We start from the raw sequence: 26,110 nt of genomic DNA, 5'->3' as shown, positions 1-26,110 counted from the left end.
ATGGAGCAGCGACTCCACCAAGCCCATCAATGCCCCTGGTGCCAAACCTTACCGTAGTCTCTCTCTCGCCGTTCCGAGCCATGGAGGGGAATTCCACCGTCTATCGTCAGAACCCAATGAGCGACGTCCCAGACCATGGCGACGCTGCGTTGCTCTTGTGTGAACGGACCTCCTATCAGTCCATGGCCATTGCCCCAACCAATCCTCTAGTGGTAGTACCCAGAACGGTACCATCTTTCTGGTCTTCGGTACATCATCCATTGCCCTAGCTCGTAATTAGTATATCTGATCAGCCTTCCCACCCCCCATGTCCGTCCGCGCCCAGCTGCCTCTTGCTCCCCTCTCTTCCTACTAGTATCATGCGATAAACCACAAGGCTGTCTGTTCGATCGATATCAATCGTTCCACGGCCGTGAGCCTCTTGCGCGGGGTAACCACGCCTGGCACAGTCACTAGTATAGTATTGTCGATAATCCCGCCACTCGCTTGCCCCCGAGGGACAGGACATGACTCTCTCCGGGCCTCTATCGCATCCGTCGCATATTCACGAAGATTCCTACCACTATGGCCAACGAAACATTGTCTGGATATTGTCCGACTCCTTTCCTCCAGGAGTCACTGTTCCCATCGAAAGGTGGATGTACGCTATCCCTTGCTAGTGTGGACCCAATTGCCGGTGACAGAACTGATCGTGTGCTTCGTTGCAGTCATTGACGGACGGTTTTGTGAGGAGCTTACTACAGAGCATGGCAAGGTCTCTTGCTGTCTTCCATGCCCATTGGCAGAATGGACCTATGGCGAAAGTAAGTCCACTGCTACCTGTTGCCAGTATTCGAGAATCCTAGCTAACAAGAAATTGTCGCATCCAGAATTGATCTCCCAAACCAAGGTCGCCAGTTGGCTTGGTGTCGCTACATTGCCCCTGTGCATCTTCCTCCTGGTATCATTCGCCGTGCTGCCCCCGAAATGGACGCATCGTCATTACCTGAGCATCTGCTTCACCCTGGGAATCTGCTGTATGGAGGTGGGTAGACTGCCATCGCGAATCAACTGCCCTGTATTGACTCGATTCCCAGATCGCCTTCATCATCCCGCTAGGAGTCAAACCGGAGCAATGCTACAACCAAATCACCCCTAATGATATGCACACCGACTTGTCATGCGCCTTTACCGGTTCCCTACTCCTCTTCGGAGGCTGGGTATGCGTCGTATTCAGTAAGCCTCTACCCATCCACCACCACCAGCAACAACCACTAACCAGCGACTACAGGTTTCATCCGCACACTAGCCTTCCACCTCCAAGTCTGCTGGGAAATCATGCTCGGCCCGAAATTCATGTGGACAGCACTCATCCTAGGCTGGGGTATTCCTGCCGTCGGTCTGACTGAGATGCTCATCTTGACTGGAGTATCCTACCGCTTCGGCACCGTCTGCCACATCAACGTCCACGACAGCAACAGAGACTACTGGGCGCCCGTCGTCGCATTCGCCGGAGCATCCCTCTTCCTCCAATTCGCCACCCTCGTCTACTGCATCTACATCTACGTCAAATCCATCTATGACGAGGAAACCTCCACCACCAGCTCTGGTCTTCCTTCCTACTCCGCCAGCGTCCGCACCGTCACAGCCCGTCAAGCCTACCGTCGCGTCCGCCGCGTCCTGCAACTTCAATGGCGCGGTGTCGCCCTGGTCCTCGTCATCTTGACCAACGTCATCTTCTTCGCCGTTGTCTTCATCAAAATGGATAACCATCTCACCTCCACCGTCGCTAATATAAAACTCGCCACCCCCTGGCTCACCTGTCTCGTCGAAACTAAAGGCAACGTCCAGGAATGCTACAGTGAAGCCGAAGCTATCGTCCCGAACAAAGCCACCCTCCTCGCTGTCCTGATTCTACTGGCGACGGTCGGCTTCTGGAACTTCGTCCTCTACGCCCGTCCTTCTATCTTCGTCGGTTGGGGCGAATTCTTCAAAGCCCGTGTTACGCAGCCTAACGAGTTCGTCTCTGTCGATGCGCGCAGAGGAACGCCGGATCCTCGCGCTTACGAGATGATCTCGGGATCAAGTCTGCCTCCATATAAGACCCCTGAGCCAGTTGTGCGGTCCCCGAGTCCCGCACGGACGATGGGTGCCCGTAGCCCGGAAGCCAAAGGCGGGCAGCACTATGGTCGCGAGGCTCGCTATGTACGGCCCTCGATGAGTTTCTCATCTCCGAGACCGCCCAGTGCGACGCAGAATGGCGGGGAACGTGAATGGGATCCAGAAGCTACGTTTGCTAAGAGCCATTCACAGAAGGGATCGATATAATGCAGTGGGATTGGCGTTTGTGACATGGTTTGGTTAGGTTTCTTTGTTAGCATGGGGCGCAGGAAAAGCCGCTCTATATTATTATTATTACTGTGTGATGTGATGTGAGACTATTAACTGTTTACGGCTGGATTTGATGTTTTTATATACCCTGATGCATTGATGTTTGTATGTATACAATACCCTTAGAAGAAGAAAAAGAAGAAATGAATCATTACACATACATCAATATCCCATTCAATTTTATGACTCTTACAGTGGGAGAATAATCAGTTAGAAGCCATTCCTGCAATACCACTACGGTAGTTACAACGATGGAAGATAACCCCGGTCCACCCCCAAACCTTAACTTTCCCCAACGGTCTCGCAGTCTCAGTCAGTCAGTCAGCAACCCAGCATAATGAAATCCTTTCGGCTAACTAACTACAAAGTAACTAGTTATATCTGAATCCCCCGCAGGGCTAATACTAATGCTAGTAATAATAATTACTGCCAGCGACAAGCGGAGATGGCACCACCGCCACCACTAAATTCAATTCAATTCTTTTCTTTTCTCTCCTCCGGTCTAGAATCTCTTGGCCTTCTTTTCCCCCTCTTTTCTCTAGCGTAGCATTGTAAAGTGACATGACTGACATGACATGACTATCTTTCTCCCTTTTTGGTCGAACTTAATTCAGTATGAGTTCGCCCTTTGCTTTGCATGCTTTTTTTCATTTGGAGGCGTTGGATCAACGGATCATCGCTGTGAGTATCCGTTCTTGTCCTGGGTATGTATGGCACAGACGTGGTCACAACGGATGTTGGGATCGGGATTGTGATTGTGATTGATGAATGCCGAGGCAGGATGCACAAGCACACAGTTATCATCATCCTCGGAGTTTAGTTTGTAAGGTAAGTTGAGGTTAGTAGTTGATGGCATAGCACGGCACTCCGGCATCGGATGGATGGATGGATATAAACCCTGTAGGTTATACTAAACCGATTAGGTAGTCAGCCCCGTGTGAGGTGGCTGTAGGGTTTACTGTCTGTTTTCTCTTCTTTCTGGGTTATACTTTTTGTGTTTTGAACGGGTTCATATATTTCATATTTATCTTTAATGTGTCTGTGGAACGTAAATTGGTTCAGGCACTAAGTTCAGGTAATAGCTGTGGTGTACATGTTACGTATGTTTGATTAAATTGACTGTAGTATTCTAACGGCCAGGGTTGTAGTAGTGAAAGCACGTGTGCTTACTGCTTACTGCTTACCTACTTACATGCATACGGAGAATATATAACGCCACTCAATATAGTATCTCTCCCCCGCGGGGAAACTGGCCAGACTATTCTCTAATTTAATTCACTAGGTACTAAACGGAGTACTCCGTTCCAGCCGAGCAGCCAGGGCAAAGGCAGAAAGTAGGGTAGCGGGTGTGAGATCCTTCCCTGACGCACAGACCTGGTGTATATTAAGCCGAGGAGAAGAACTACTATGAAGTACTCCTCCGTGATAGTGAATCATCAATTGAGGGATTATTATAGCGGGAGTAGTGCTTACCATCTTTATGAGTATTATTTAGTACTATGTGATTGAGTTACGAGTGTAGTTGAAAAAAACTAATGTAAGTTTTATGCGTGTGGGGACTATAGCACTATGTGTATACCCACCATACATTCAAGTATCTACAAAGTAGTTACAGAGCCAACGGTGCATACCTTCCGAGGAACTAATTACTCGCTTCTTTGCTAGAACCAGACTAACCATCGGGGACCAGAGTGATCATCATTCGGGGTTCAATCGACTAGGAAATCGATCGTCCTCGGGTTCTGCATGTTTTGCCGTGTGGGAACGTGTAATGTGCCGAGGGACACTTAACTCTTCGTAGTACTACTAGTAGCGGAATATGATGATTGGGTTCGGCAAGTGGTTCATTGCATGCTTGGTATCGCTTGGTTTGACGATACTGGGGGTGGTTCTTGAACATGAATGAAGATTGATGGTTGATTATTCAATAAGTCTGACATTGGCAGTAGCTGCTTACTATGTAATGTACTACTTATTAGCTAGTATAAGCTCTCTGAGTGGTAATCACAACAGGGTATATTGAAGAATGTCTTTTCATCAACTCTACTCGAAGTTATATCATAGGCTCTTAGTGCTAATCAGTCAGACACTGTATTGTTATCCAAGACACTCTCGCATCAACCAGCCAAACAGCAAGCCAAGCCAATATTAGTGTGAGAGATCGACACATATAATATCCAAGTTACAACTGAAACCTGTACCCGAACTCATACACACAATGACCTTTAGTACGAGTTCTGCGCAGGCGTGAGACAAGCGATATTCACCAACTTGTCATTGAAATCAATGTTGTAAAGACTACTCATCCCAGGAGAGCCAATTTTCTTTGTATCAGCGTCGTCAATGATACCAAGGCACTGCCACCTTTTGTCTTATGTTAGCCACATTTTGCACATGATAGTCAATCATGAATCTGGACTGAACTTACTCTGTAATAAGCATTGAATACCGTCGGGAATCTCCTTAGATGAAACCTGGCGGGTCCTTTATTTTAGAAAAATATGATGTCTGTAGTAGGATATATATTCGCATTGACGACTTAAGTTACAAGTCGGGCTGGAATTCGCTGAGAGCATGATAGTCATTGTCTGTAGGGACTTGAACACTGTCTCCTTCGTAATACATGTCGCTCCATAGAGCAACCTATGGTATATGTACATTAGTACTAAGTATGCATTTGTCTGACATGAGATGGGTACCTGAGGAGTGGTCTGTGCCATGGCAAATGACAGCAGACCGAGTAAAGGAAAGAAAGCGCGAGCGAACCGAATCTTTCTGGAAGTCAAGTATCGAAGTGGTAGAGACTGCAATAAGTTTGAAGGAGCATACTTAGCTTGTGGGTTCATTACAAGGTTGATGGTTGTATAACGCAACTAGTATTTATATAATAGAGCCAACACTTCTACAAATCATTGTATCTATAGAGATATGAACAAGCATGTTCTACTGACAAATCACTGAACTGCTCCTGACGATCGTGTAACATGCCTCTCACTCCTTGCCAACTTCAGCTTCGCCACGGATTTCTTTATAGCATTGACGGCCAGTCAGCAGATGCCTATGAGATACTATCTAACATGCCTCCTCCTTGTCGCTTCAGCTGCGCCCGGACATGCTTCTTTACACTGTAGATATGTACTACCATTAGATGAACACGAGAATGTGATAACGTAGGTAAATACTACTACTAAATCGCCAGCATATGGCATGGGGATGTATGGGATGACCGTCAGTGGTATTCGACAATACCTCCAAATCATCTACTTCAAGCATGTCAGATCCAAGTTCATTCGCTATGATACATCGTAACCCCTACACAGTACTAGAAAGCGCATCGCAACCACCACTGTCCTCTCTCTCCAGTAAATTTAACTTCCAGTACAGATTGTTGCATCGTCTGCCCCAGGCATCGTTGGCCTTGAATCAATTACGCGTCATGAAGTGGCAATGAAAGATAACAAAGGAAATAGAATGATATAAAAAAATTGGGGATATGTGTATAGACCGTCCATCCTACATTACCATGCGTTGACGTCGAAGTTTTCCTGCGCGGGTTAGCAATTTAATAAAAACAATTGACTCAACAGGGTTGGTCTTACCTCGGAAAAGTAGGTTGTAACCACAGTCCGGTCCGAGAACTTCCTGCCCGCAAGCGCCTTCAGAGCATTCGTCGTCGATTCCACCGTGTCGAACTTGACAAAGATCTTGCCCACTCCTGGCGACTGTCGGCTGCCGCCTGTCGGACGGGGTACCTTCAGCTCAACTACAGTGCCGTACTTGGAGCATTCGTCGCGTACGTCATCACAGATTTCTATCCCGTTAGTCTAACGCTTCTTACATGCATCAGGCAAGCTTACCTTCGTAATCCTCGGGGTCCATCAACTCTTCCGGTGTCACCATGTTGAGCAACTGCAACACGCGGCTGGTCTCCAGGTCCTGAGACGTCGTCTTGGCGAACATCGACATCGCGTTGACGCCCATGTCGAGGCCTGCAGCCTGTGTCATTCCGATACTGGCGCGCACAACCTTGAGGTGTCTATCGCCCAGCTCCATTCCATTGAGACCTTCCACCGCAATGGTTGTTGCTGAGGGATCGGCATACTCGCAGAACGCAATGCCCTATGTATGTCAGTACACATCTTCAAACCATTTGATAAGTACCTACCCTAGACTCCTCCGTAGAACTGTCCTTTACCAAAACAAACGACTTGAGCTCTCCGAAAGACTTGAGAAGCATCGTCACAGGCTCTTCGGGGATGTAGTTGGGAATGTTGGACACGCAGATCTTGTTGGGAGAGTCAGGAACCTCATTCAACAAAACGCCTTCCTGGTATTCCTGCTCTGCTCCGCCAGGGACAATGTAATCCTTGGGTCGCCGCACTTCCAGGCCCTGAGCGGCACCATTAGCGGCCCCGTTGCCAGCAGCTTCGTGCTCCTCCATCGCTATTCCGTCGAACGCAAGCGCAACTGTAGCGTCATTGGGCGACTTGAATTCGAGCAGGGCGAACGAGTGGTCCTGGGCCACCTGGGCCGAAATGCAAGGATCCACACTCTCGATAACGTTGAGGCCATTGAGCTGGACGTTGAAGAAGGCCAAAAGGGTCTCGCCGGTGACAGTCTGGGGAATGTTGTAGACAAAAAGACGCTTGGCCTGGCGAGAGTTGGAAGGCTTGAGGGTAGATGTGTCCGCGTTGCCGCCGGCGGGCTGGTTCATGAAAGCTTGAAGGCGGCTGGGGTCCATCGGCTGCTGTCGGGGGGCTCCAGGGAGGGGGAACATGCCTGCATAATAACTACATTAGACCATATAGATAACAACGAAACATCAATCTCACCTGACAGCTTCGCCTGCTCGGCAGTAACATTCTCGTAGCCCGGAGGCTTGATATCCCACTGCGTCAGGCGACGTTTCCGATCCAGCACCGACACGATATCTGTGAGATCGGGTGTGGCCTCCCTCTTTCGAGGAGGCGACGCACTCCGTCTGCGCTCCCCTCGCTCGCCACGGTCGCGATCTCCGCGTCCACCACGCTCTGCACGCTCTCCACGCTCACGCTCGCGGTCTCCCCTGCCTTCCCGTCGGGGTCTATCCTCGAACAGATCTCTGTCTCCCCTTTCGCGGCGGGAGGGTCTATCTTCGTATTCTCTGCGTCGGCGATCACCGCGATCACCACGGTCACCACGGTCACCGCGATCCCGATCCCATTCCCGGTCGTCTCTGCGGCTAGAATAACGGTCCTCGCGTTCTCTGGCGCGGTAGTCACGGCTGGACGAATACGAATCTACCTCATATTCGCGTCGGGAGCTTCTCGAACTGTAGTGGGGGGATCTCGAACGTCTTCTCTCTCCTCTCTCTGCTCTGTCGCCGCCGCGCTCGCGACGCTCTTCGCGCTATCGTTCACTTCAGTTAGCTCCGGGCAGATACACCCTTGTTTAATTTTCACTCACGTAATAGTCCCTAGGGCGACCAGAATCTGCGAAATAATTGTTAGCCACCATATGCGGCAGTAAATGGAATGGTGAAGATAAAGCTCACCTCTGGACGTGTACGTATCGCCGTTCATTCTGAAAGCTCCGGCAATATTTCTTTGGCTCTTATTTTCCCGTTTCACGTGGCGAAAGGGATGGACAGCAAATAATGGTCGGAGAGAGATCCAACACGATCAGACACTCCGAAAGGCAAGCTCGATGGCACCGAAGGATGGAAGCAGGGTGATCGGGGAGAAAGTAAGAGCTGCGCTGGAGGGAAAACTCGCAGGTGACGATCGGCGACACTCCCGTCCGAATGGGTTAGCGCCTCTGGTCTGCGGAGTCCTGACCGCCTGCTGTGTCGGCCAATCCTCCTGGCAGAATCAACTTATCGCGATTATCGTGCCTTTCACATTCGCCTTCCTCAGCGACGGGCTGGTAATTGCTCAATTCACCTCAATTATGACTGTCGGCGCCTTTTCAGAATGGCGCAAGTTGCCAGTGAGTCTCAATGAACTCTGCATCAACACCACCCTCCGCTGTGGTCAATCTTTTCGGTAACAAAACCGCAAGTACCCTCCTCATCTTCCCCGACAATCAGTCTAACAAGGTCTCCATATCATCTACAGATGGCACAATGTCCCCGACACAGACGAATGGCGCTGTGTTCTCCACGGTCGTCTTCTCTCTCTAAAACAAGACCCAACACATCTCTACTATCGAACCTACCGCACCACCCAATCCCCCAAACCCAAAAACAATGACGACGACACCACCCTCTCCCTCCTAACCCATTACTTCAACCTCTCCGCCAACCTCACCTCCCTCTACACCGAATGGTCTGCCCAAGACCCCAACTTCCGCAAAAAAGCCCCCCAATTCACCGGCATCCGCATCCTGCGCCAAGACGCCTGGGAAGCCCTGATCTCCTTCATCTGCAGCAGCAACAACAACATTGCGCGCATCTCGCAGATGGTCGAGAAGCTCTGCCTTAACTACGGCCCCTTCATTGCATCTATCAACGGTCGCGCCTATCACGGTTTCCCGGCCCCGGATGCCCTCACCGCTACCGACGTGGAGGGTAAGTTGCGCGGGCTGGGGTTCGGGTACCGTGCCAAGTATATCTATCAGACGGCGGTGATGGTGGCCAAGGAACGGGAGGCCGGGTGGTTGGATTCACTATGTAATCCGGAGTGTCCGGCTTGGGGTGTGGAAGCTGCGCCGGTGGGTGAGATGAAGCCGGAGGGGAGAGAGGGGTATCGCGAGGCGCATGAGAAGTTGCTCGAGTTACAGGGGGTTGGGCCTAAGGTTGCGGATTGTGTGTGCTTGATGGGGTTGGGATGGGGAGAGGCGGTTCCGGTTGATACGCATGGTTAGTTACCTCGGCTGCTCCGTTTGTCATGTTCATGGTTGGATTGCTAATGGTGTGTGGTTCAGTCTGGCAGATCGCGCAGAGAGACTACAAGTTCGGAAAGGGAGGAAATAAGTCCTTGACGAAGGTTACTTATGATGCTGTGGGAAACCACTTCCGCAAGCTCTGGGGCAAAGAAGCGGGGTGGGCGCATAGTGTGCTGTTCACGGCGGATCTGAGGACATTCTCGGATCGGTTGGCTGCGACTACGTCGAAGAAGGTGGATGTGAAGGTAGAGAAGGATGATAAGGAGGGTGTCGAGGTGGAGACGAAGGTCACTACAGCTATAGCTGTACCAAGTAAGAGACCTGCAGATGATGAGGGAGTGAAGGTCGAGAAAGAAGAAGATGATGAGACCAAGGAAAAGGAGAAGCTGAACACCATCGTACAAGCTTCACAGACAACGACAACAAGAAGGATGTCGAAGCGACTTCGGAAGAAATGATATACCCTGTATAATAGTTACTACTCTATATTTAATATCATTATAGACCATACTCCAGATCCATACTACTAACGTGCTATAACTACTATTCTCTTAGGCACCAAACCTCGTGCTACAAACCAAAGCAAACCTGATCTCATCAGACATGATGATGTCTCAGTCCCTCCCTAGTCCAAATGAGACACCATCAACCAAGTCCTCCTCAAGGTAACAGTAGTATCTACAGCAGTACTATCCATCCCCATCCACGTGACAAACAACAACACCCCATTGTCTCAAAACTCTCGCATATGCCCCTCACCAATAGTAACCAAACGAACCCATCAGGATCATCAAGCAACCACCCGAACCGATTTCTTGATTTCTTGGGCTAACAACGTACTAAAGTAGGATTAGGGTAGGGTGTACGAAGTAGCAAAATACCTGCTACTCCTCCTTCGGAATACCGCTTTGGGATAACCGACAAGGCCAGCCCGGGTATGTATTGCGGTGGTTGGTGTCTTTCCCGTTCGGGAAATCTAATCACTACTTCGTTTTTAAGTACGGAGTAACAGTAAGGTAGTCATAAGTAGTTCTATGAGATATTTACTTATGAAGTAGTTACTTACGAAGTAGTAGTAATAGTCCAGTTTAGCTAAAAGTATGGTAGGGTAGGGTAGGATCATCCCGCTCACCCGAAAGCAACCAGCATTCGACATGGTCGGTAGACCAAGTAAAGTAGCCTAAAGTGTGCAGAATCAAATTAATATTGCACCTGCTGCAGAATTACCAAGGTATTCATTATCTAGTAAGGCAAGTAGGCCAATTAGTAGTTTCTACCAAGCTACACTAAGCCAACAACCGACTCCACAAGGCCAGCGAATCAATCCCCTTGACACAAGTGACCAAGCCAGCTAAGTAGTCTAGCCGGTCGGAAGACTTTCCTGCAGGGCGGGTATAATCGGTGATATTTCTTTACTTGGTAGTTATATCGTGACGTTATCAACAAGTGCAATGCAATTTCTACTGTGTAGGATGGAGTACGAGTAGGTAGATCAATCAGTAGGGTTGCGGTGAGAATCGGGATGGTCGGAAGGGTGTGGGAGTGTGTGTGCCTGTTCCACACCTTTCACTTGTGTATCTATCTGCAAGTTGATGGGCGGAGGAGGAAGAGGGGAAAAAGTGGGTTCAGGGCCGCAACGCAACCAAGGAACAAGACGAAGATCGTTCACGATAATGACGATGGAGGTCTGAACTTTGAAATAAGAGCAAAGAAAGAAGAGAGTCGCGGGGCAATTTGGTGGTCGGTTAACCTTCCGCGGCGGCCATGGCGATCATCATCAACAAGGCTTGAAGGTGTTGCCGATAATGTGTGTGCAAAAATTCAGAAGCAGAGAGTCCACATCTGCTAGGCTGCTAGCATGATGAGTTGATGAAGGGGGGATGTGGATGGCTGGGATGGTCGGTTGTTTTCGATCTCCAGTTTTCGAGGGGTATGAAGCTCCAATGATGTGGTGTGATGGAGAGGGAGAGCTACTGCGAAGAGGAAAGTGAGTTGACTCCATCAGGAGGCGGGAAGCTGAACGGCGGCACGTGCATCCCGATGTTGCAGCTGCCAGAAGTGGAAGGTGCAGGCAACTCTGCCGAGTGCTTGATGGCGAATCAATTCCCAGGCGCAAATTTCGAGGCTCAGGGCCCTCGGCCTCTTTCTTAGCTGCTTTTCTTCTGCTGCCCACTTCTGCGCTCGAGCTTCTTCCCGTCTTCTTACTCCTAGGCTCACTGCGCCTTATGGGCTAGAGGGGTCATATTGTCTCGATGGCTACTCAGTACTAACCGCCAACATGTGGCATGGAAACAAACTCATGATACAAGAAGGAAAGCACAGATCCACGATCGAAAAAGAAGTGATGGTAGTGAGAGGCACCTCGTTCTTGCCTTCTCCTGGCATTAGCATTCATGCAGATTCTGGGTACAACGGTATGGGTTCAAAGCACAAAACACATTGGTATCATTCAAAAAACAGGCTGATTCTCAAAACAGATGCACATATATGCAACCCATTCCGGGTTGGCCTGCCTGGAACAGGCTGAAAAGCTTTTCAGGTCCTAGGCGGCGGTCGGTGTAGCAGGTCCGCATATTTACAAGTCCCGCTGGCGTCGACTTGAGACTCGGTCCACTTGAGTGAATGGTGATGACGAGAATCGCGAGGCCTGAAGCAAGTATCTCTAGGTGTGCTCATGACTCGGTGAAACGACAGTCCTTTGAGACGAGCAGCATTACTCAAGGCACTTTGCCTTCTAGGCTTCATGGGACGCTCGCATTCGCAGAATCCTCGTTCCAGCCCCATTCTCTGAGCAACTGATTCACACGGTACTCGGTTGCCCAGCCGAGTTCCGTTTCGATTCCGTGAAGCAAAGCAAGGACCGTCCGCCGTTCTCCGGGCTCCGTCAGGCACTGACCACTAACAAACAGCGGCTGGAGGGAATTGATGCGGACCGCGCCGGTTGGACAAGCCAGCGCAATCCCCACAATTTCTCGGCTGTGAAATCGAATATCACTCTCGATTGAGCGATATGAATTAAGTCTATCAGCGATGGTGCTCCTTCTGCTGGTGGACTCATGCGGCTTATTTATGAGAAGAAGGATACGAGCCATATGGTAATGCTGCATCGCCGAGGAACACAGAGGTAGGCTATACCATACCTCGGACAGCGAGCCAGCGTCAAACTTCGGGTTGTCCCTGTTTTGGGGTAATTTGGAAAGCTCAACTCGGGCACAAGGCTGGAACGTCTCAGGAAGTCCACTATACCAGGCATCGAGTTCAGCTTCCAGGCGGTACCATCGCTCCAGCATTACCTGCTGTGAAAGGCCCAGAGGACCCGCCCCTATCGATCCAGGGTGGCTCAACTGGACATTATCACCGGCGTTGATAAAGTTAACAATCTTTGAGAGAATCCAAACTAAGCCATTCGAAACAAGATCTTCCTTGATGGGTTCTTCATCGTCTGGATAGCCCATCGCGGTCGCATTACTGGAGCGTACAAAGCCCATGTTGTCGATCTGGAGACCCGCCTCAGTCCACAAGACCAGGTCGTCGGTGTTTAACCTTGTCTGGCTCTCATTGATGACTATCGGGCCCAGTTAGCACCTTGAAGGGAGTTTATTACAAGTCATGTATGCACTCACAGGCAGCTAGGTAGTCTTGTCGTGCAAAGTTCCAGAAAGTCGCCTTTCTCGCCTTCGAGAGCCCCGGGACCTTGGCTTGCTGCAACGCTGTTCCCCCGGGTGAATGGCGCTGTTCGACCGGCATCATTCCCACCTCCGCTACATCCAACAAAGACTTCACGCCGCTCAGATGGCGATTCCACGCCGGACCTGTGGCATCTAAAAACTCATATACAGATAGTATAGCTGTGGCGGCAAGGATTTCATCCGAATGGACCCCCTTGGAGAACCGACTGTCCGAGTAACGTCGCCTGCGTTTGCGAGGGTTTTCTTGATCCTCGCACAGCTCAGCAGCCTGCCACTGTCCAAATGCCTCTGGCGTACTCAGCGGTGGGGGTCCTTTATCAGGCTGCAGTTCTTTCATTAGGAGTTGGATGGCCTTTTCATAATACTTGGCGCCAGACCAGGACCAATCTACGTTGTTGGCGAGATGCCTAGTATACACACCACCAGTCGACACTTGTGTTCCTTTTATGCGGCCTAGTTGCTTCGCAGCATACGCACAAGCGGCGTATTTCAGCAATGGATTTCGGAGAGCCCTGACCGGGACAGACGATGCGAAATAGGTTCCTAAATCGAACAAATCCATCCTATCATCCATCCAATTAACGGTGTCCAGCCGGGTGGTGGTGGTTCGGTGACCTACCAAAGTCCTGGTGCCTCTGAAAAGTGTCTCAAGAGATATGCAACCTCGTGGTCTGTTTCTGCTGGCGCCTCCGACTTGGAATCAGCAGATGTGGTTCGCGGCAGTGCTGGCCTGGCGGTCAATGATGAGCTCCTACGCTCAGGTGGGTGCTGAAGATTGGGATCCACAGGTGGTGACCGTGATTGTGAAGGATTAAGAAGGAAGTTGATATTATTATTATGGGTATTGGTGGAGGATATCGAGAGAGAAGGAGAGATCCGAGGTGCGATGACGCCGCGCACCTGGCTTGGAGTGTCTGAGGATGCTGTAGATGGGACATTATTAAAGGGTACACTGTGGTCTGTTGACGGGATGGACTGTTGGTCGATGCTCAAGGGAGGATAAGAAAGGCGATCGTTGGCTGCCACTGTGGAAAGAGTCTCTAAGCCATGGGTTTCGCCGTCAGTTGACGACGTGCGCTGGGCACTCCAGGCACGCGCATGAGAGTTCGCGGCCAGAATGGCGGCTTCGGACTCTCCCAGGGCAGCTTCAAGGTCTTCCGCATAGGGATCTGAGTTATCGACGAAGATGACTACAGCAAAGGCAGAGCACCTGTCAGCCCAACGGGACTCTCAGCGAGGATGTTCTGCGGGTCCATACCGTGTTTGGGGATGTCGAGCCAGACACTGTCCTTGTCAAAGGTATTCTTATACGAGTAGAATCCCTTCAGCGTGCCACGTCCGGTGGAGGCATCGCTCAGATCCTTGTTCATCGAGGCATTTTGCTGATGGCGAAAGACGATCCCCTCGCTGGGGCGACAGACCCTGCCGCCTTTACGACACTGCGAACATTCGGGTTTCTGCTCGTCACCTAGACCCAGCAGCTTATCTTAGTATCTGTAACTTTCCGCCCAGCGCAGGGATGGTAAGCAAGGTTGTAGACCTACATTTAAGTTTCCGGGTACGACACGTCAGGCTGCGGAAGGTGTGGCAGAGGGCCCAACAGTCAGTGTCTGGATGATATGACAGAAGCAGAAGGACAAGGTGATTGTTGCTAGGAGGTTGGGGGCGGGTGTTCCCGATCTCCCAACACATGACATGGGGAGGGAGTAGTAGTGATGTCTGGATCTTGGACGTACCAGCCTGTGCGGGATCGCATACCGGTAGGGACCGCTGGCAGGTGAGCTGCAGCATCCGAAAGAGCTCAGTGGGGAACCGACAACAACACAACTCTTGGGGAGGGAAGGATATGAGTGAGTGAGTGTGAGAGAGGTGTGAGCAAAGGCGAGGTCAGCCAGCGAGACTGGCCCGAAAGCGCCCTAATGTCGACTAGGCCCGACAACCGAGGCGGAGAGCGATTATCTGGGGAAGAAAAGAGAAGAGAAGGAAGGGCGCGAGAGAGAGAGAGACGAAGGGAGGCCGAAGGAGGCTGAACGGGAGACGATCGCAAGGCAACACAAAAGAGGCGCAAAAAGGAGAAGCGCAGGGAAAAAAGGACGACTACAAAGCTCACTGCATCGGCTTTTTCTGCCCTTTCTCTTCTTCTTCTTTCTTTCCCTTTTTTTTCCCCATGGACCAACACAGCGGGACGGGGGAAGAGAAAAGCAAGCAAGTAGCAAGTAGCGAGTAGGCGGGCGAAAAAAGAAAAGCGGGGGGACTTAGTACTTAGTGTCAGTCCTACTACTAAGTCAGACTAGTAGTTAGTTCCAGCTGGAGAACTCCAAAGTTGTCCCATCCTTCTGTTTGGGGGAGAGAGAGTCTGGCCCAATTCCGTTGCCCGCAGTTTTGTTGCTCCGGTTGTCTCTTGCGGGGAAAATTCCCAAAAGTGCCTCATGTGATCAACTAAATAACTCCTTAGCTAACAGATAACAGTCTCTGACTCGCTTGCTCGTCCATAAAAATATTTAGTGTTCCATACTTTGGTCGTCTGTTTTCTTTAAAAATCTCTTTCCTCTCACGCGATCATTTAGATTTCACTTATGTGGGATGCTGACTGGCACGCCTTCCTTCCCCCCGCTTTTTTATTCCCCATCCTTCTTCTTCTTCTTCTTCTCGCTTAACCAGCACAGTAAGTAACTACAACGTGAAGGTCAGTATACTACAGATCAATACTACTCTCTAAAAAGTACCTAAAAAGTAGATATATAGATAAATCTCCAGAATCGAACTAGATAAACTACTAGTTAGTTAGTTGGTAGCAAGCTGTCAGACTTAACTAACCATGCGGCACATCTCGATCGTTCAGTTCTTTCCCGTTTCCCCCCACCAATCATGTTTGAGTTCGGATTTCCTTGACTTTAGTAAGTAGTACTGCCAGTGGACTATCCACTGTAGTATCATAAAATAGGCTTGCTATTAATATAGTACTTAGTACTAGTACATCGATAGGAAAATTAATTCAAAGGTGGAAAGACAGACAAAAGGAGACACATGTCAGTTGATGAGGATTCTTATTTTTTTTTTTTCTTTTTTCACGGCGGACGTGGATTAAATTTATCAGAGTTTCATTCTATTGAACGCCCGAAGAAGTAAACATAACTCTACTGGTGAAGAATTGGAGAGGTCTATACTATTTACTTACTACTAACTCTGCATGACACCTGCAGGGCGGGACATTATTGACTACTGATATAGTAACCTAATTTTGAGAGAAGTACCCCCCCACTAAGCTATGTTAATATTGTCAATGCACAAAAATGTTGTTCATTACCGCGGACTCGCGCGGATTAACTTATCTTATGTATGTACATGTCCATCCGGTAACATGACATCCACGGCTCAGAAGATGAGGGGGAATGAAAGGCAGGTCTCTCACACTCCGGTCCATAGGACAAGGTGTGAGTGAGTGTATGGTACAATAGATACGGAAACAAGATCACACTCGACAACGATGACAATCACAACAACTATAACATGGCAAGGATTGGAAGGAACCACAATGTGGGTCCGGATTGAATTGAACATGCATGCGCACAGTGCATGCGCAGGCAGATGGGACATAAGCAAGGTTTCAAGCAAAGAATAACATTGAGTGAAAAAGACAAACAACCTCCTTTAAGTGCCAGGAGGTCGATAAACATCATGAATTAAGAATAAAAATGAATCGGGTATATGATGGATTGTTTCCCAAGAACGCCGTTCGAGGTATCAGATGAGACTGGAATCAACATGGTGGTAGATGGTGTGTCAAATTATATGGTCATTCTGCTTTTCAGCAAGGTGTTGCATCCGGGGCAGCCGAAATGCCCCTCCCTCCAACTTAGATGGCTGGTGCACCCGGGTTCGGTTGCTTGATTGAGTTGAAGAGGTACTCCGGAGGAAGCCTCCGCATGTTGGAAGGACGGTCCATTCCGACTCCTTGAGGAGCCCGCATGTAACCTTGACGACGGCGTTGGATCTTGTTGAAGATGATACCGGCTATGACGATCAAGAAAACACAGCCAAGAGCGCAACAGAACGAGATGAGAACGACAATGCCATTGGACAGGTGCTTGCCTGGTTGATACGTTAGAATTTGCTACTACAGTCAATTAGATGAGGAGAAAGACATACCTCCGCTTGTGTAAGGGTTCGAATTCGCGAAAAACATGTGAGCAACGCTGCCCGGCTGGCCGTCAGAGGTGGAAGACAGCATGAAAGGTATCATCGTTGTCCCGTTGTATAGGGCCGCGGAGGCGTTTCCAAAGTCCGGCAGCTGGAGCCGACCAGTGACCAGAAGCATCTGGTCATCATTCAGGTTGCTCACATCATCGTGATTCTTGTTGATGGGAAGAACCTCAAGCCCACGGATTTCTGTTTCGTCATCGAACATGTTCCTCACGAAACTGAAGCTAGAACCGTCATAGGCGGCAAGGAAGCTGGAGCCGTTGGCATACACGCCCGCAAGCCAAAACTTGGACACCGCGGTGTTGGCCGGGGTGAAGGCAGTGATGCTTCCAGGAATGTCAGAGGTCGAAGCTCCTTCGAAAGTCTGCCAGCTCTGTTTCTTGACGGTATAGGTCGCGACTACGGACTGGTTCCCGTCGATGTTAAGATCTCCAATTGCCAACAGTTCCTTGCTGTTGAGCCACTTGAGCGCCAGCACAGTTCCATTCAGACTCGCGCCTGGCCTATTCCACTGCCGGTCTTCTGTGTCCCAGTAGCAAACACCCGGGCAGGGCAGAGCCCCCGCGCTTTGAAAGTTCCCTGCAACATAGATGTGCTTTGAGCTGGGACGGGCAGCAATGGCATTCACCGTCACATCGTCGCCAAGGAACCGGGGTGGCTGGTGCTGGGAAAACGTGTTGTTTTCCATACTGTAAACCACCAGACCGTTCAATGTCGAACCACTGACGCTTCCAGTAACATTTCCACCTGCGTAGAGAACGTTGTCTGAGATTGCCAACGCCAAGAAGGTGGAGTTGCTGTCAATGCCTGCACCTAGACCACGGATGGTGGCGGCATTGCCATCAAGTATGGCGAGGTTATTGATCGCAGACCCGTTGGTCGCATTAGTAGTGAAGTGGCCACCTAAAATCGTGAGGTTGTTGCTCGAGCTCGTATCAAAAAGACCTGTGTAGGTCTGACCGCTTGTGTTGAAATCCGTCAGCAGAGGCTCCAGACTCAGCTCGTTGTCGTAGAGAAGAGCCACAGCGCCGGCCGCAGCAAGACCACCGGAAGAAAGACTACCGGCAAGTATAGTTGCATTGTCTGCCTCGGCAAAGGCTGACAGTTGTCCAGCAAACTCGTATTGGCTGACGTTGAGGTTCTGAAGCCAGTTGTTGCGCGAAGGAACCCAGACGGCAAATCCAGAGACGTTGGTTGCTGGGCTGTCATCAAAGGCTAGCAGCTGATCGAAATTGCCACTAATACCAATGATCGTCTCGTTAAGATCCAAGGAGACATTGAGCTTGAGAGCGAGGACATCGCTAACAGGACCATTGACACCGGCGCCCAATGCCGACCACGTCTTCGAGTCGAAAGAATACGCTGCAACGTAACTCAGGCCATCGTTTCCACCACTATATGTATCAGTGAAATTTCCACCGACATAAAGGTTGTCGCCCAGCACCGCCATGCTAGCCACTTCGGAGTTCAATCCACCCTTGGGCATTGCTGTCGCATTTCCATCCTGTTCGAAGTACATGATGTTCTCGATATTGGAGCTTGAGAAATTCCCACCGACGTATACGATCTTATCATGGCTGGCCAGGGCGTTGACGGAAGCTCCATCTTCGAGTGCCAAGCCTGCCTGATCGATCGCGGAAGCCGTAACATTGGTGCTGTCATCCGACGGATTGTAGTCAAAAAGGCCATTCAAGTTATCACTCGAATTGCCTGACACCGAGTTTGCCACGAACTGAACCAGTGAGGCTACCACAGTGACATTGTTCCCTTGGCCGGTCGTCGGGGTCAACTTGACACGAGGACGGAAAGAATCATCGCTGGCATCCACATGGCCGGTATAGATGGTGTCGTACTTTTCATACAAATTGGTTTGGTAGATAAGCGTTTGAACAGGTTCGTCGGTATCGCTGGTTGGGGTAACTGTCACATTGACGATGCCACGGGAATCACAGGTACTATCCTGCTCACAACCGGGTGTGTACAGCTTGATTGAGTAGTTTCCGGAAAGCTTGACATCGGGTTCAAACACCACTGAAGCACTGGTTGCATTTGAATCTGTCACCTGCGTGGTCAAGTATTCAGACGAGCTCTGGCCGGACGGTGCGACAGACCACGACCCTGTGCGAGTTGACTTTGACGGATAATCAGAACCAGAACAGGTCGGTTCGTTAAAAGCATTCATGGCGTATGCATAAATGTCTGACAGCCGTTAGATTTCACGTTCAGCGTAAGGAGAAAGAGACGGTAACTCACTGGTCTCAAACATTTCGATCCCGTTCAGACCGGCACCCTTGCCGTACCAGTCCTGGATCTCGATCTGAAATCCGCTCATGCCAACACTGTTGACGAAACGGAACTCGCGATACTTCTCCGATGTGCTGTTTGAAAGGGAGCAAGACTGATCACAGTGGACGTCCTTGCCGGTGTCGGGGTCGGTATATGTCAAGTTCATAATTCCATTGTCCGGAAGTCTTCTGAACAGGAACGTTTTGGTGCCGCGTCCCTCATAATGAGTGTTGTACAATCTGAATTTCGTTGGGTAATATTCGAATCCCATCATGGCGCGCCAGTACCCGGGGGAATAATCCGCTAACAGCCAAGTCTGGCCTTCGCCATCGTCGCCGCTTGTCTGACATACAATGTTACTAGGACTGATATAGCCGCTTGTCGAGGATTCTGCGTCGGAAGTAATCGTAGCATTCTGAAGGTTGATCACCTGCAGTCCTTTCTCGGATGATGTAGAATTGCCGGTGCCGTCAAAAGAACCGCCCCAAATGATATGGCCATTGCTGTCTTTCAAGATCGAGTTGACGGGTCCGTTGAGGCCTCCAAACGTCAAATTCGACCAGCCTTCATCTCCGACCCAGGCCACGGCGTTCGTGATGTTGTAGTATGTGAAGTTTCCTCCGACATAAACACTGTTCGTTTCCTGGTCGCAAAGTAATGCTGATACCGAGCCCGACAGACCTGACAATGCTGTCACCTTGTTCGAGTCCGGATTGTACAGCGCGACACCTTCCGAGTCGACCCCTCCCAAACTGGTGAAGTTGCCTCCGACAAAAATACCCGAGAACGTTCCGTCTTTCTTCGTGAAGGGGCACATCGCACGAATGTGGGCGTTGGACGACTCGAGTGACGTGAGGATTCCGTTCGGGAGAGGGGTGAGAAGGGATTGCGCATTATCATTTTCGGTGGCGGTATCGGACTGTTCGGTGTATTGATAGAGGGAAATGGCATCGAAGTCTCCTGTGAAAGCGATTTGGCCTAACGGCGACAGATCTAATTCGGGCTCTGAGACGGATTGAAAGGTGAGTGCGTAAGCGGGGGTCGACTGGAGGAAATAGCCAAGGCGGAGGACAGTCGACAAGCCAGCCGTCGCAGGCCCAAACAGTGAGGGTGCCCTCATTGTTCAGGTTCGCGACGACAGGCCAAAGAAAGGTTGAAGGCCAGGGATTGAAGAAAGGGAATTGGAAAACAAATTGCCTGAACCCGAGTAAGGCGTTGAAAGAGATCTGGATAGATTGATCAAAAAGAAAAGACAGTGGTTTTTCCTAATAGGAGGCTGAGCTACCAGCACGAGGAACACGAGAAAAGGAGTGGTCGGGCCCAGAAAACATTAATAGACGAAGGTGTAGAAGAACAAAAAAAGAAAGGAACGAAAATAGAGATAAGGAACGAATGTGATCTCAGGCAGAGATAGCCCGATAGTACAAGAATGGCCACAGCCAGGTGAAAATTAATTAATTAACGAATGACTGGGAGAAGAAGTTGGATGGAGCGAACGAGTGACATGGCCGGCAGGGGCTTGTTTGTTCCCAGAGAAGTTGCTGGGAATCTAGTAAGTTACTTAGTAGTTGGTTTTTCAGGTACCATCATTTCCCGCCCGGTCATTGCCCTTTTGGCTGCGTTCCGGGTTCCACCAGCTGCGCAGTCAGCAGCTCTCGATGGCTCGTTGGTGAGGGGCCTTCCGGGATGCTCATCGGCCCGGCAGGTGAAACGCAACATTACTCGCTCGCTAGAGGGCCCATTGTTGCGTATGAGCCACGGAATGGAGCTACTCTTACTTGGGGAGCCAATTTTGTGTCCACCGCAAAGTGGGGGCGCCCTCAATTACGGGCTTCATTCCATTTCCTGTACTATCGAAGTGGTCACATCATTATTGGTATTTGCATAACCTTCAATTCTCCGATCAGGTTGGAAAAAGATGCTAATGGAAGGGCTCTAGACTACTGCCATCAGGAAAGAGGCTGGTTTGATCATCCACGCAGGATCACTACTTGCGCCTCCGAATGAGAGACACCTTGCAGCCGGTGGGATACCTATAATTAGGTGATCTTCTCCATTCACCCCACCCCTAGTATTGGACGCCGTCACAGCGACAGTAATGACGGGCAGCATCGGGAGACTGGGAGGAAGTTAAACATTCTAGAGGTCTTCATTTCACAAACGTCAGCCCAGGATCAATGCATCCCACCATATTGAAATCGTCCTTACTGGCGGTGTACTATGCAGCTAGAGTCGCATGAACAGGTTACAGAAGTCTAATTCCATATACCCACCGCAGGAGCTACATTAGGTTTATCTAACACGATACACCTACATGCAGCTACATCGTGTTTATTCTGATCTGCTCTGTACTAGACTCAATCCTTCTTATTATCGCCTGGAGGCAGCCGTCTCATACTCTCAGGTATAGAATCACGAGTCTTGGGCACTCACCGACAGTATTCATCTCATCCCCTCGAACCATAATCAAAGGCTGCATCAAGTGATATTAGTGCTTAGCCCCCAGGGTTTCTGCATAGTACTAGATATCACACCCGACACAGACAGTGCTGTGTGGGTTGGCCTTTCTGTCTTTGCTACGGGGATGGATTCGTGATATCCTTTCTTGTAGGATTCCAGAACAGTAGTTGTTTTTTTTCTTCGATGTACTCCGTACTTATATCTTGCTTTAGGCCTTGATATAAACCATACACACGGGGAGCTCTCTCTATCAAACATGAAGTGCCATCCTGTTCATGTACATGCCTTGCCAAGAGCAATCGTGGCCTCCTATAGTGACAAGTCAGATGAACCCTGTCGTTGCCGGCATGCATTGGATATGTAATATTTGTATCCCAAGAATGAATAGAACACTGCAAGTAAGAGCCCAGTTGTCAGTCAGACAATCTTCTGGATACTGGAGCAATAAGGCCGTCTCTATCCATCTCGTCCTCGACATACAACAAGTGCACGCGAGGTTTTCAACAGAACTATAGTCCCCAGGCTACATATGCGCAGAAAGCACCATGGCTAGGCCAAGCTTGGTCAGGAATGAAATGTATCCAGAATCTTCCAGAAACCATGAATGCTCAGATTATGAAATGGCTCGGATTACCAGAGATGCCCAGTCATTAACTGTCACTCGCGGCACATCACCTGACATATAAAGTAGACGGTTGATCTGCATGGTCTCCAATAGAAAATTTATTGACGTAGTTGCACTGACGTTGGATATAGTTCTCTTGTTTTCCTAGACTACCAACTGCTCGCTCTTGGCTGTGGGCTCATGGCTGGTCTTGACTATGGGGGCGATTGGCAATTGGTCTAGTAACCATTCGTTAATCGCGTTTTTTTGAACAGGTGCTTGGTTCTCAACAGTTGTTGGCTTCTAGAAAATTCTTCTATATATCACAGTCATCAGTTTTCTGGCTTGTGATATTTCGGCGGAGATTTGCTGCTGGAATAGTAGTAGTAATAACTTAGTACGTTCTGTGGAAGTATTGGCCGAAATATATAGATCCGAGTAACACTCTACAAGTCATACTATGGACAATGAGCTTACTTAGTAACCTGTAAGACAAGATAACGCCAATAGGGCCCACTGCAAAAACTAACACTACAATTGATAAACGAGTATTAATTTGTATGAATACCGCGAACTCCCCTCGTCTCAATATGCTAAGTGATATAGATCAAACTGATCCTACTAGCAGTATCAGACAGCAACATCCCCGTACCTGAGGTACATGTCCAGAAGAGGTGAACAAGCAAACTAAATTTGAGTTAAATAACTCGATTATCCTTTGTTAGAGCCTATTACACCCACCTCACCTGAAATTAGGCAACCAAACACCTTGACCGTGGTTGAGCGTCAATGCCTCAGGCACCAAACACCAATCCGATTCTGCAGAAGTGGTGCCAGGAACTTGCCGCACCGCGTAAGAGGCATAGCCGCGCGCAACGCGAGACTCTAGGAAAAAGGATATCGGAGCTCAGTATCGGAAGTACTCCAAACACCTTATCTGCAAAAAGTACCCTCAACTCACCAACCACTCTCTTGAACTTTGTCGCCGCTTCGAGGGCAACTGATTCGACTCTTTCAATACCCATTACGCTTATTGTGACACCCTTGAGGGCTCCTCCAAAATGTGAGCTTCTCACCTACCATCGCCGGATACGGGGCTAATTACTCTTTCTTCTAGGGAGAGCTTCGATAACATCTATCTCGACCTCTCGAAGCAGCATGGAAAGTGCAAGCTGGCGGAATCTGGTTTAGGATGGAAGCCTTCCGGTGGCGGCGAAACGTTTACTCTTGACAGCAGCAACATCGGCGCAGCCCAATGGAGTCGAGCAGCAAAGGGATATGAGCTGAAAATCTTGTCGCGCTCCTCGGGAGTCATCCAGCTTGATGGATTTGACCAGGAGGTATGTCCGGGAATATGCCTGAGTCATGTCAATATGAGAGAAGAGTCTGTCTAATCTTTGCCTCCGTGAACGCTAGGACTTCGAGCGATTGAGCAAAGCCTTCAAGATCTGGTACGGTATCAACATGGAAAGCCGAGAGCACGCTCTTCGAGGATGGAACTGGGGCAAGGCAGAATTCACGAAAGCAGAACTATCCTTTAACGTGCAGAACCGACCGGCATTCGAAATCCCCTACTCCGAGATATCGAACACGAACCTTGCCGGAAAGAATGAAGTCGCTGTGGAGTTTGCTCTTGGTGGCGAGGGTAACGAGCCCGCCAAACCGGCTGGTAGCACGAAGAATCGTGGTCGCAAGGCCGCTTCGGGTCCGGACGAACTTGTGGAGATGCGATTCTACATCCCAGGAACGGCCGTGAAGACGGAGAAGGGTATCAAGGAGGAAAATGCGGAAAACCCGGACGAAGAGAACGGAGCCGAAGAAGAAGAGGGCGAAGAACAGAATGCGGCGAACTTGTTCTACGAGATGCTCATGGACAAGGCGGAGATTGGAGATGTGGCTGGCGACACATTCGCTACTTTCTTGGATGTCCTGCATCTTACACCCAGGTGCGTATCACCCAGACGATATCTTGGATGTGTGTTAACGAAATTGCAGAGGTCGGTTCGATATCGATATGTACGAATCATCCTTCCGGTTACGCGGTAAAACCTACGACTACAAGATTCAATACGCTTCTATCAAGAAGTTCTTCCTGCTTCCGAAGAACGATGACACACATACATTGATCGTTCTGGGTCTTGATCCCCCGCTACGACAAGGCCAGACTCGCTACCCATTCTTGGTAATGCAGTTGAAGTTGGACGAGGAAATCAGCTTGGAGCTCAACATGACAGAGTGAGTGCAGCAGATGAATCAGTGGGGCGCACACAGCTGACAATTTACCAGTGAACTTTTGGAAACTCGCTACAAAGACAAGTTGGAGCCCCGCTACGAAGAACCCATCCACCAGGTGGTCACGAAGATCTTCCGTGGCCTGTCAGGCAAGAAGGTCATCATGCCGTCGAAGGACTTTGTCAGGTCAGTGAAACGGTACCCCATATTAGCTTATGCTCTGATTCCTGACATCCTACAGCCATCACGGCCACAGTGGAGTCAAGTGCTCCATCAAGGCGAACGAGGGTCTCCTCTACTTCTTGGATAAGAGCTTGATTTTCGTCCCCAAGCCTGCCACTTACATTCAGATTGAGAACATTGCGATCATCACCATGTCGCGTGTGGGTGGTGCCATCTCGGCCAGCAGAACATTTGATATCACAGTTAGCTTGAAGGCTGGCCTGGGAGAGCACCAATTCAGCAACATCAACCGGTATGTGGATCTCTGTAACGCTCAAATATTTAGCAGAGGCTAACATTCCCTAGCGAGGAGCAACAACCCCTCGAGGAATTCTTCAAGGCGAAGAACATTCGCTTCAAGAACGAAATGTCCGACGATGTATGTGTAACCTTGCAAATTCCTCATCCTTTCGTGTGTTCGTCATCACTAACCTCCCTGACTAGGCTTCGGCTCTCATCGCGGCAGCTCTTGACAATGACGACATGGGCTCCAGCGACGACGAGGGCGTCCGGGCTGACCGCGGCTCTGCCGATGAAGACGAAGAATCTATTGACGAGGACTTCCAGGCTGAGTCTGATTCTGACGTCGCGGAAGAATACGACTCCGCGCACGAGAGCAGCGGCAGTGCCAGTGACGCCGAGATGGGTGATGCATCTGATGGAGAAGACGATGACGAGGATGAGCCCATGTCAGAGGCGGAGGGAGCGCGGCCGAAGAAGAAGACGAAGGTTGGAAAATAGTTTTAACGTCTTAAGCCTGTTGCTTGTATTTTTCTCCCAACCGCGTCCCCCGTTGTTATGATGACTATCGCATAATGAATCGGGCTTATCTATCTGGATGACATTTAGCACAGTCCTTCTGCCTCTCTTACTCTGTACTTGGATGTTCGAAATCCCTGTAAATGTATACTAAAAAACATGGCATACAAAGGACCGTTGACCAACTGAACACACCATAGTTAGCCAACTAGGAAATCCCGTCTACCACCATAGCAAGTAGTACCACAACACCATACTGTACCCAAAACATCACAACAACAAGACACGTCCAACAGCCCTCCAGCTCTGATCCTCCCCAAAGTTTCCTTATTGGCAACACTATCGATTATCACCTGCATGTCATGTGCATAACATGTCATAAACCAAGACGCGACGCCGATCCATGTTCGTTCGTCCGTCC

The 26,110-nt window shown here is 49.7% G+C and overlaps 7 protein-coding genes across 7 annotated transcripts; 3 read left to right on the top strand and 4 right to left on the bottom strand.

Moving 5' to 3' along the window:
- Positions 1–344: 344 nt before the first annotated feature.
- Positions 345–2,490, top strand: gprM. The gene is made up of 5 exons (XM_025679580.1): positions 345–640; positions 708–803; positions 870–1,024; positions 1,077–1,215; positions 1,271–2,490. The coding sequence occupies exons 1-5, from the start codon at positions 565–567 to the stop codon at positions 2,305–2,307; spliced, it is 1,503 nt and encodes a 500-aa protein (XP_025540766.1). The 5' UTR covers positions 345–564; the 3' UTR covers positions 2,308–2,490.
- A 2,105-nt stretch (positions 2,491–4,595) lies between these two features.
- BO79DRAFT_254023 (uncharacterized protein) lies at positions 4,596–5,090 on the bottom strand (the record flags this gene model as incomplete). The annotated part of the gene is made up of 3 exons (XM_025686033.1): positions 4,596–4,734; positions 4,919–5,013; positions 5,070–5,090. The coding sequence occupies 3 exons, from the start codon at positions 5,088–5,090 to the stop codon at positions 4,596–4,598; spliced, it is 255 nt and encodes an 84-aa protein (XP_025540765.1).
- A 558-nt stretch (positions 5,091–5,648) lies between these two features.
- On the bottom strand, positions 5,649–8,091 carry BO79DRAFT_193195 (splicing factor u2af large subunit). Its single transcript, XM_025680960.1, has 7 exons — positions 7,904–8,091; positions 7,816–7,841; positions 7,203–7,758; positions 6,536–7,149; positions 6,228–6,489; positions 5,970–6,181; positions 5,649–5,915 (listed from the first exon to the last, which is right to left on the bottom strand). Exons 1-7 carry the CDS (start codon positions 7,929–7,931, stop codon positions 5,889–5,891), a joined length of 1,725 nt encoding a protein of 574 aa, XP_025540764.1. The 5' UTR covers positions 7,932–8,091; the 3' UTR covers positions 5,649–5,888.
- Positions 8,092–8,298: 207 nt separating this feature from the next.
- Positions 8,299–9,692, top strand: BO79DRAFT_193194 (8-oxoguanine glycosylase OGG1; the record flags this gene model as incomplete). The annotated part of the gene is made up of 3 exons (XM_025680959.1): positions 8,299–8,393; positions 8,466–9,208; positions 9,274–9,692. 3 exons carry the CDS (start codon positions 8,299–8,301, stop codon positions 9,690–9,692), a joined length of 1,257 nt encoding a protein of 418 aa, XP_025540763.1.
- Positions 9,693–11,975: 2,283 nt separating this feature from the next.
- Positions 11,976–14,679, bottom strand: BO79DRAFT_227502 (uncharacterized protein; the record flags this gene model as incomplete). Its single annotated transcript, XM_025683881.1, has 6 exons — positions 11,976–12,799; positions 12,858–13,486; positions 13,543–14,113; positions 14,182–14,391; positions 14,468–14,496; positions 14,660–14,679. 6 exons carry the CDS (start codon positions 14,677–14,679, stop codon positions 11,976–11,978), a joined length of 2,283 nt encoding a protein of 760 aa, XP_025540762.1.
- A 1,970-nt stretch (positions 14,680–16,649) lies between these two features.
- On the bottom strand, positions 16,650–20,697 carry BO79DRAFT_9399 (putative cellular morphogenesis protein (Rax2)). The gene is made up of 3 exons (XM_025689819.1): positions 19,380–20,697; positions 17,073–19,325; positions 16,650–17,015 (listed from the first exon to the last, which is right to left on the bottom strand). Exons 1-3 carry the CDS (start codon positions 20,530–20,532, stop codon positions 16,780–16,782), a joined length of 3,642 nt encoding a protein of 1,213 aa, XP_025540761.1. The 5' UTR covers positions 20,533–20,697; the 3' UTR covers positions 16,650–16,779.
- Positions 20,698–23,377: 2,680 nt separating this feature from the next.
- Positions 23,378–25,864, top strand: BO79DRAFT_171441 (FACT complex subunit POB3). The gene is made up of 8 exons (XM_025679579.1): positions 23,378–23,539; positions 23,594–23,816; positions 23,893–24,422; positions 24,472–24,711; positions 24,763–24,894; positions 24,950–25,183; positions 25,237–25,309; positions 25,375–25,864. Coding segments are annotated over exons 1-8 (1,731 nt in total). The 5' UTR covers positions 23,378–23,537; the 3' UTR covers positions 25,672–25,864.
- Positions 25,865–26,110: the final 246 nt, after the last annotated feature.

The sequence above is a fragment of the Aspergillus costaricaensis genome, assembly GCF_003184835.1.
Source record: "Aspergillus costaricaensis CBS 115574 unplaced genomic scaffold BO79scaffold_12, whole genome shotgun sequence".
NCBI classification, from domain to species: Eukaryota; Fungi; Ascomycota; class Eurotiomycetes; order Eurotiales; family Aspergillaceae; genus Aspergillus; species Aspergillus costaricensis.
Note: the sequence above shows the minus strand (reverse complement) of the source record. Positions and strands in the feature narration are given on the sequence as shown.

Bases quoted from the DNA above. Each gene is read 5' to 3' on its own strand.
- gprM (XM_025679580.1), top strand. From the start codon at position 565: ATGGCCAACGAAACATTGTCTGGATATTGTCCGACTCCTTTCCTCCAG. The intron at 804-869 runs GTAAGTCCACTG...TGTCGCATCCAG, and splicing joins AGAATGGACCTATGGCGAAA to AATTGATCTCCCAAACCAAG. The intron at 1,216-1,270 runs GTAAGCCTCTAC...CAGCGACTACAG, and splicing joins CTGGGTATGCGTCGTATTCA to GTTTCATCCGCACACTAGCC.
- BO79DRAFT_193195 (XM_025680960.1), bottom strand. From the start codon at position 7,931: ATGAACGGCGATACGTACACGTCCAGAG. The intron at 7,842-7,903 runs GTGAGCTTTATC...ATTATTTCGCAG, and splicing joins CGATACGTACACGTCCAGAG to ATTCTGGTCGCCCTAGGGAC. The intron at 5,916-5,969 runs GTAAGACCAACC...TAACCCGCGCAG, and splicing joins TTACAACCTACTTTTCCGAG to GAAAACTTCGACGTCAACGC.
- BO79DRAFT_9399 (XM_025689819.1), bottom strand. From the start codon at position 20,532: ATGAGGGCACCCTCACTGTTTGGGCCTGCGACGGCTGGCTTGTCGACT. The intron at 19,326-19,379 runs GTGAGTTACCGT...AACGGCTGTCAG, and splicing joins GATCGAAATGTTTGAGACCA to ACATTTATGCATACGCCATG. The intron at 17,016-17,072 runs GTATGTCTTTCT...CGTATCAACCAG, and splicing joins GAACCCTTACACAAGCGGAG to GCAAGCACCTGTCCAATGGC.
- BO79DRAFT_171441 (XM_025679579.1), top strand. The intron at 24,423-24,471 runs GTGCGTATCACC...ACGAAATTGCAG, and splicing joins GTCCTGCATCTTACACCCAG to AGGTCGGTTCGATATCGATA. The intron at 25,184-25,236 runs GTATGTGGATCT...AACATTCCCTAG, and splicing joins CAATTCAGCAACATCAACCG to CGAGGAGCAACAACCCCTCG.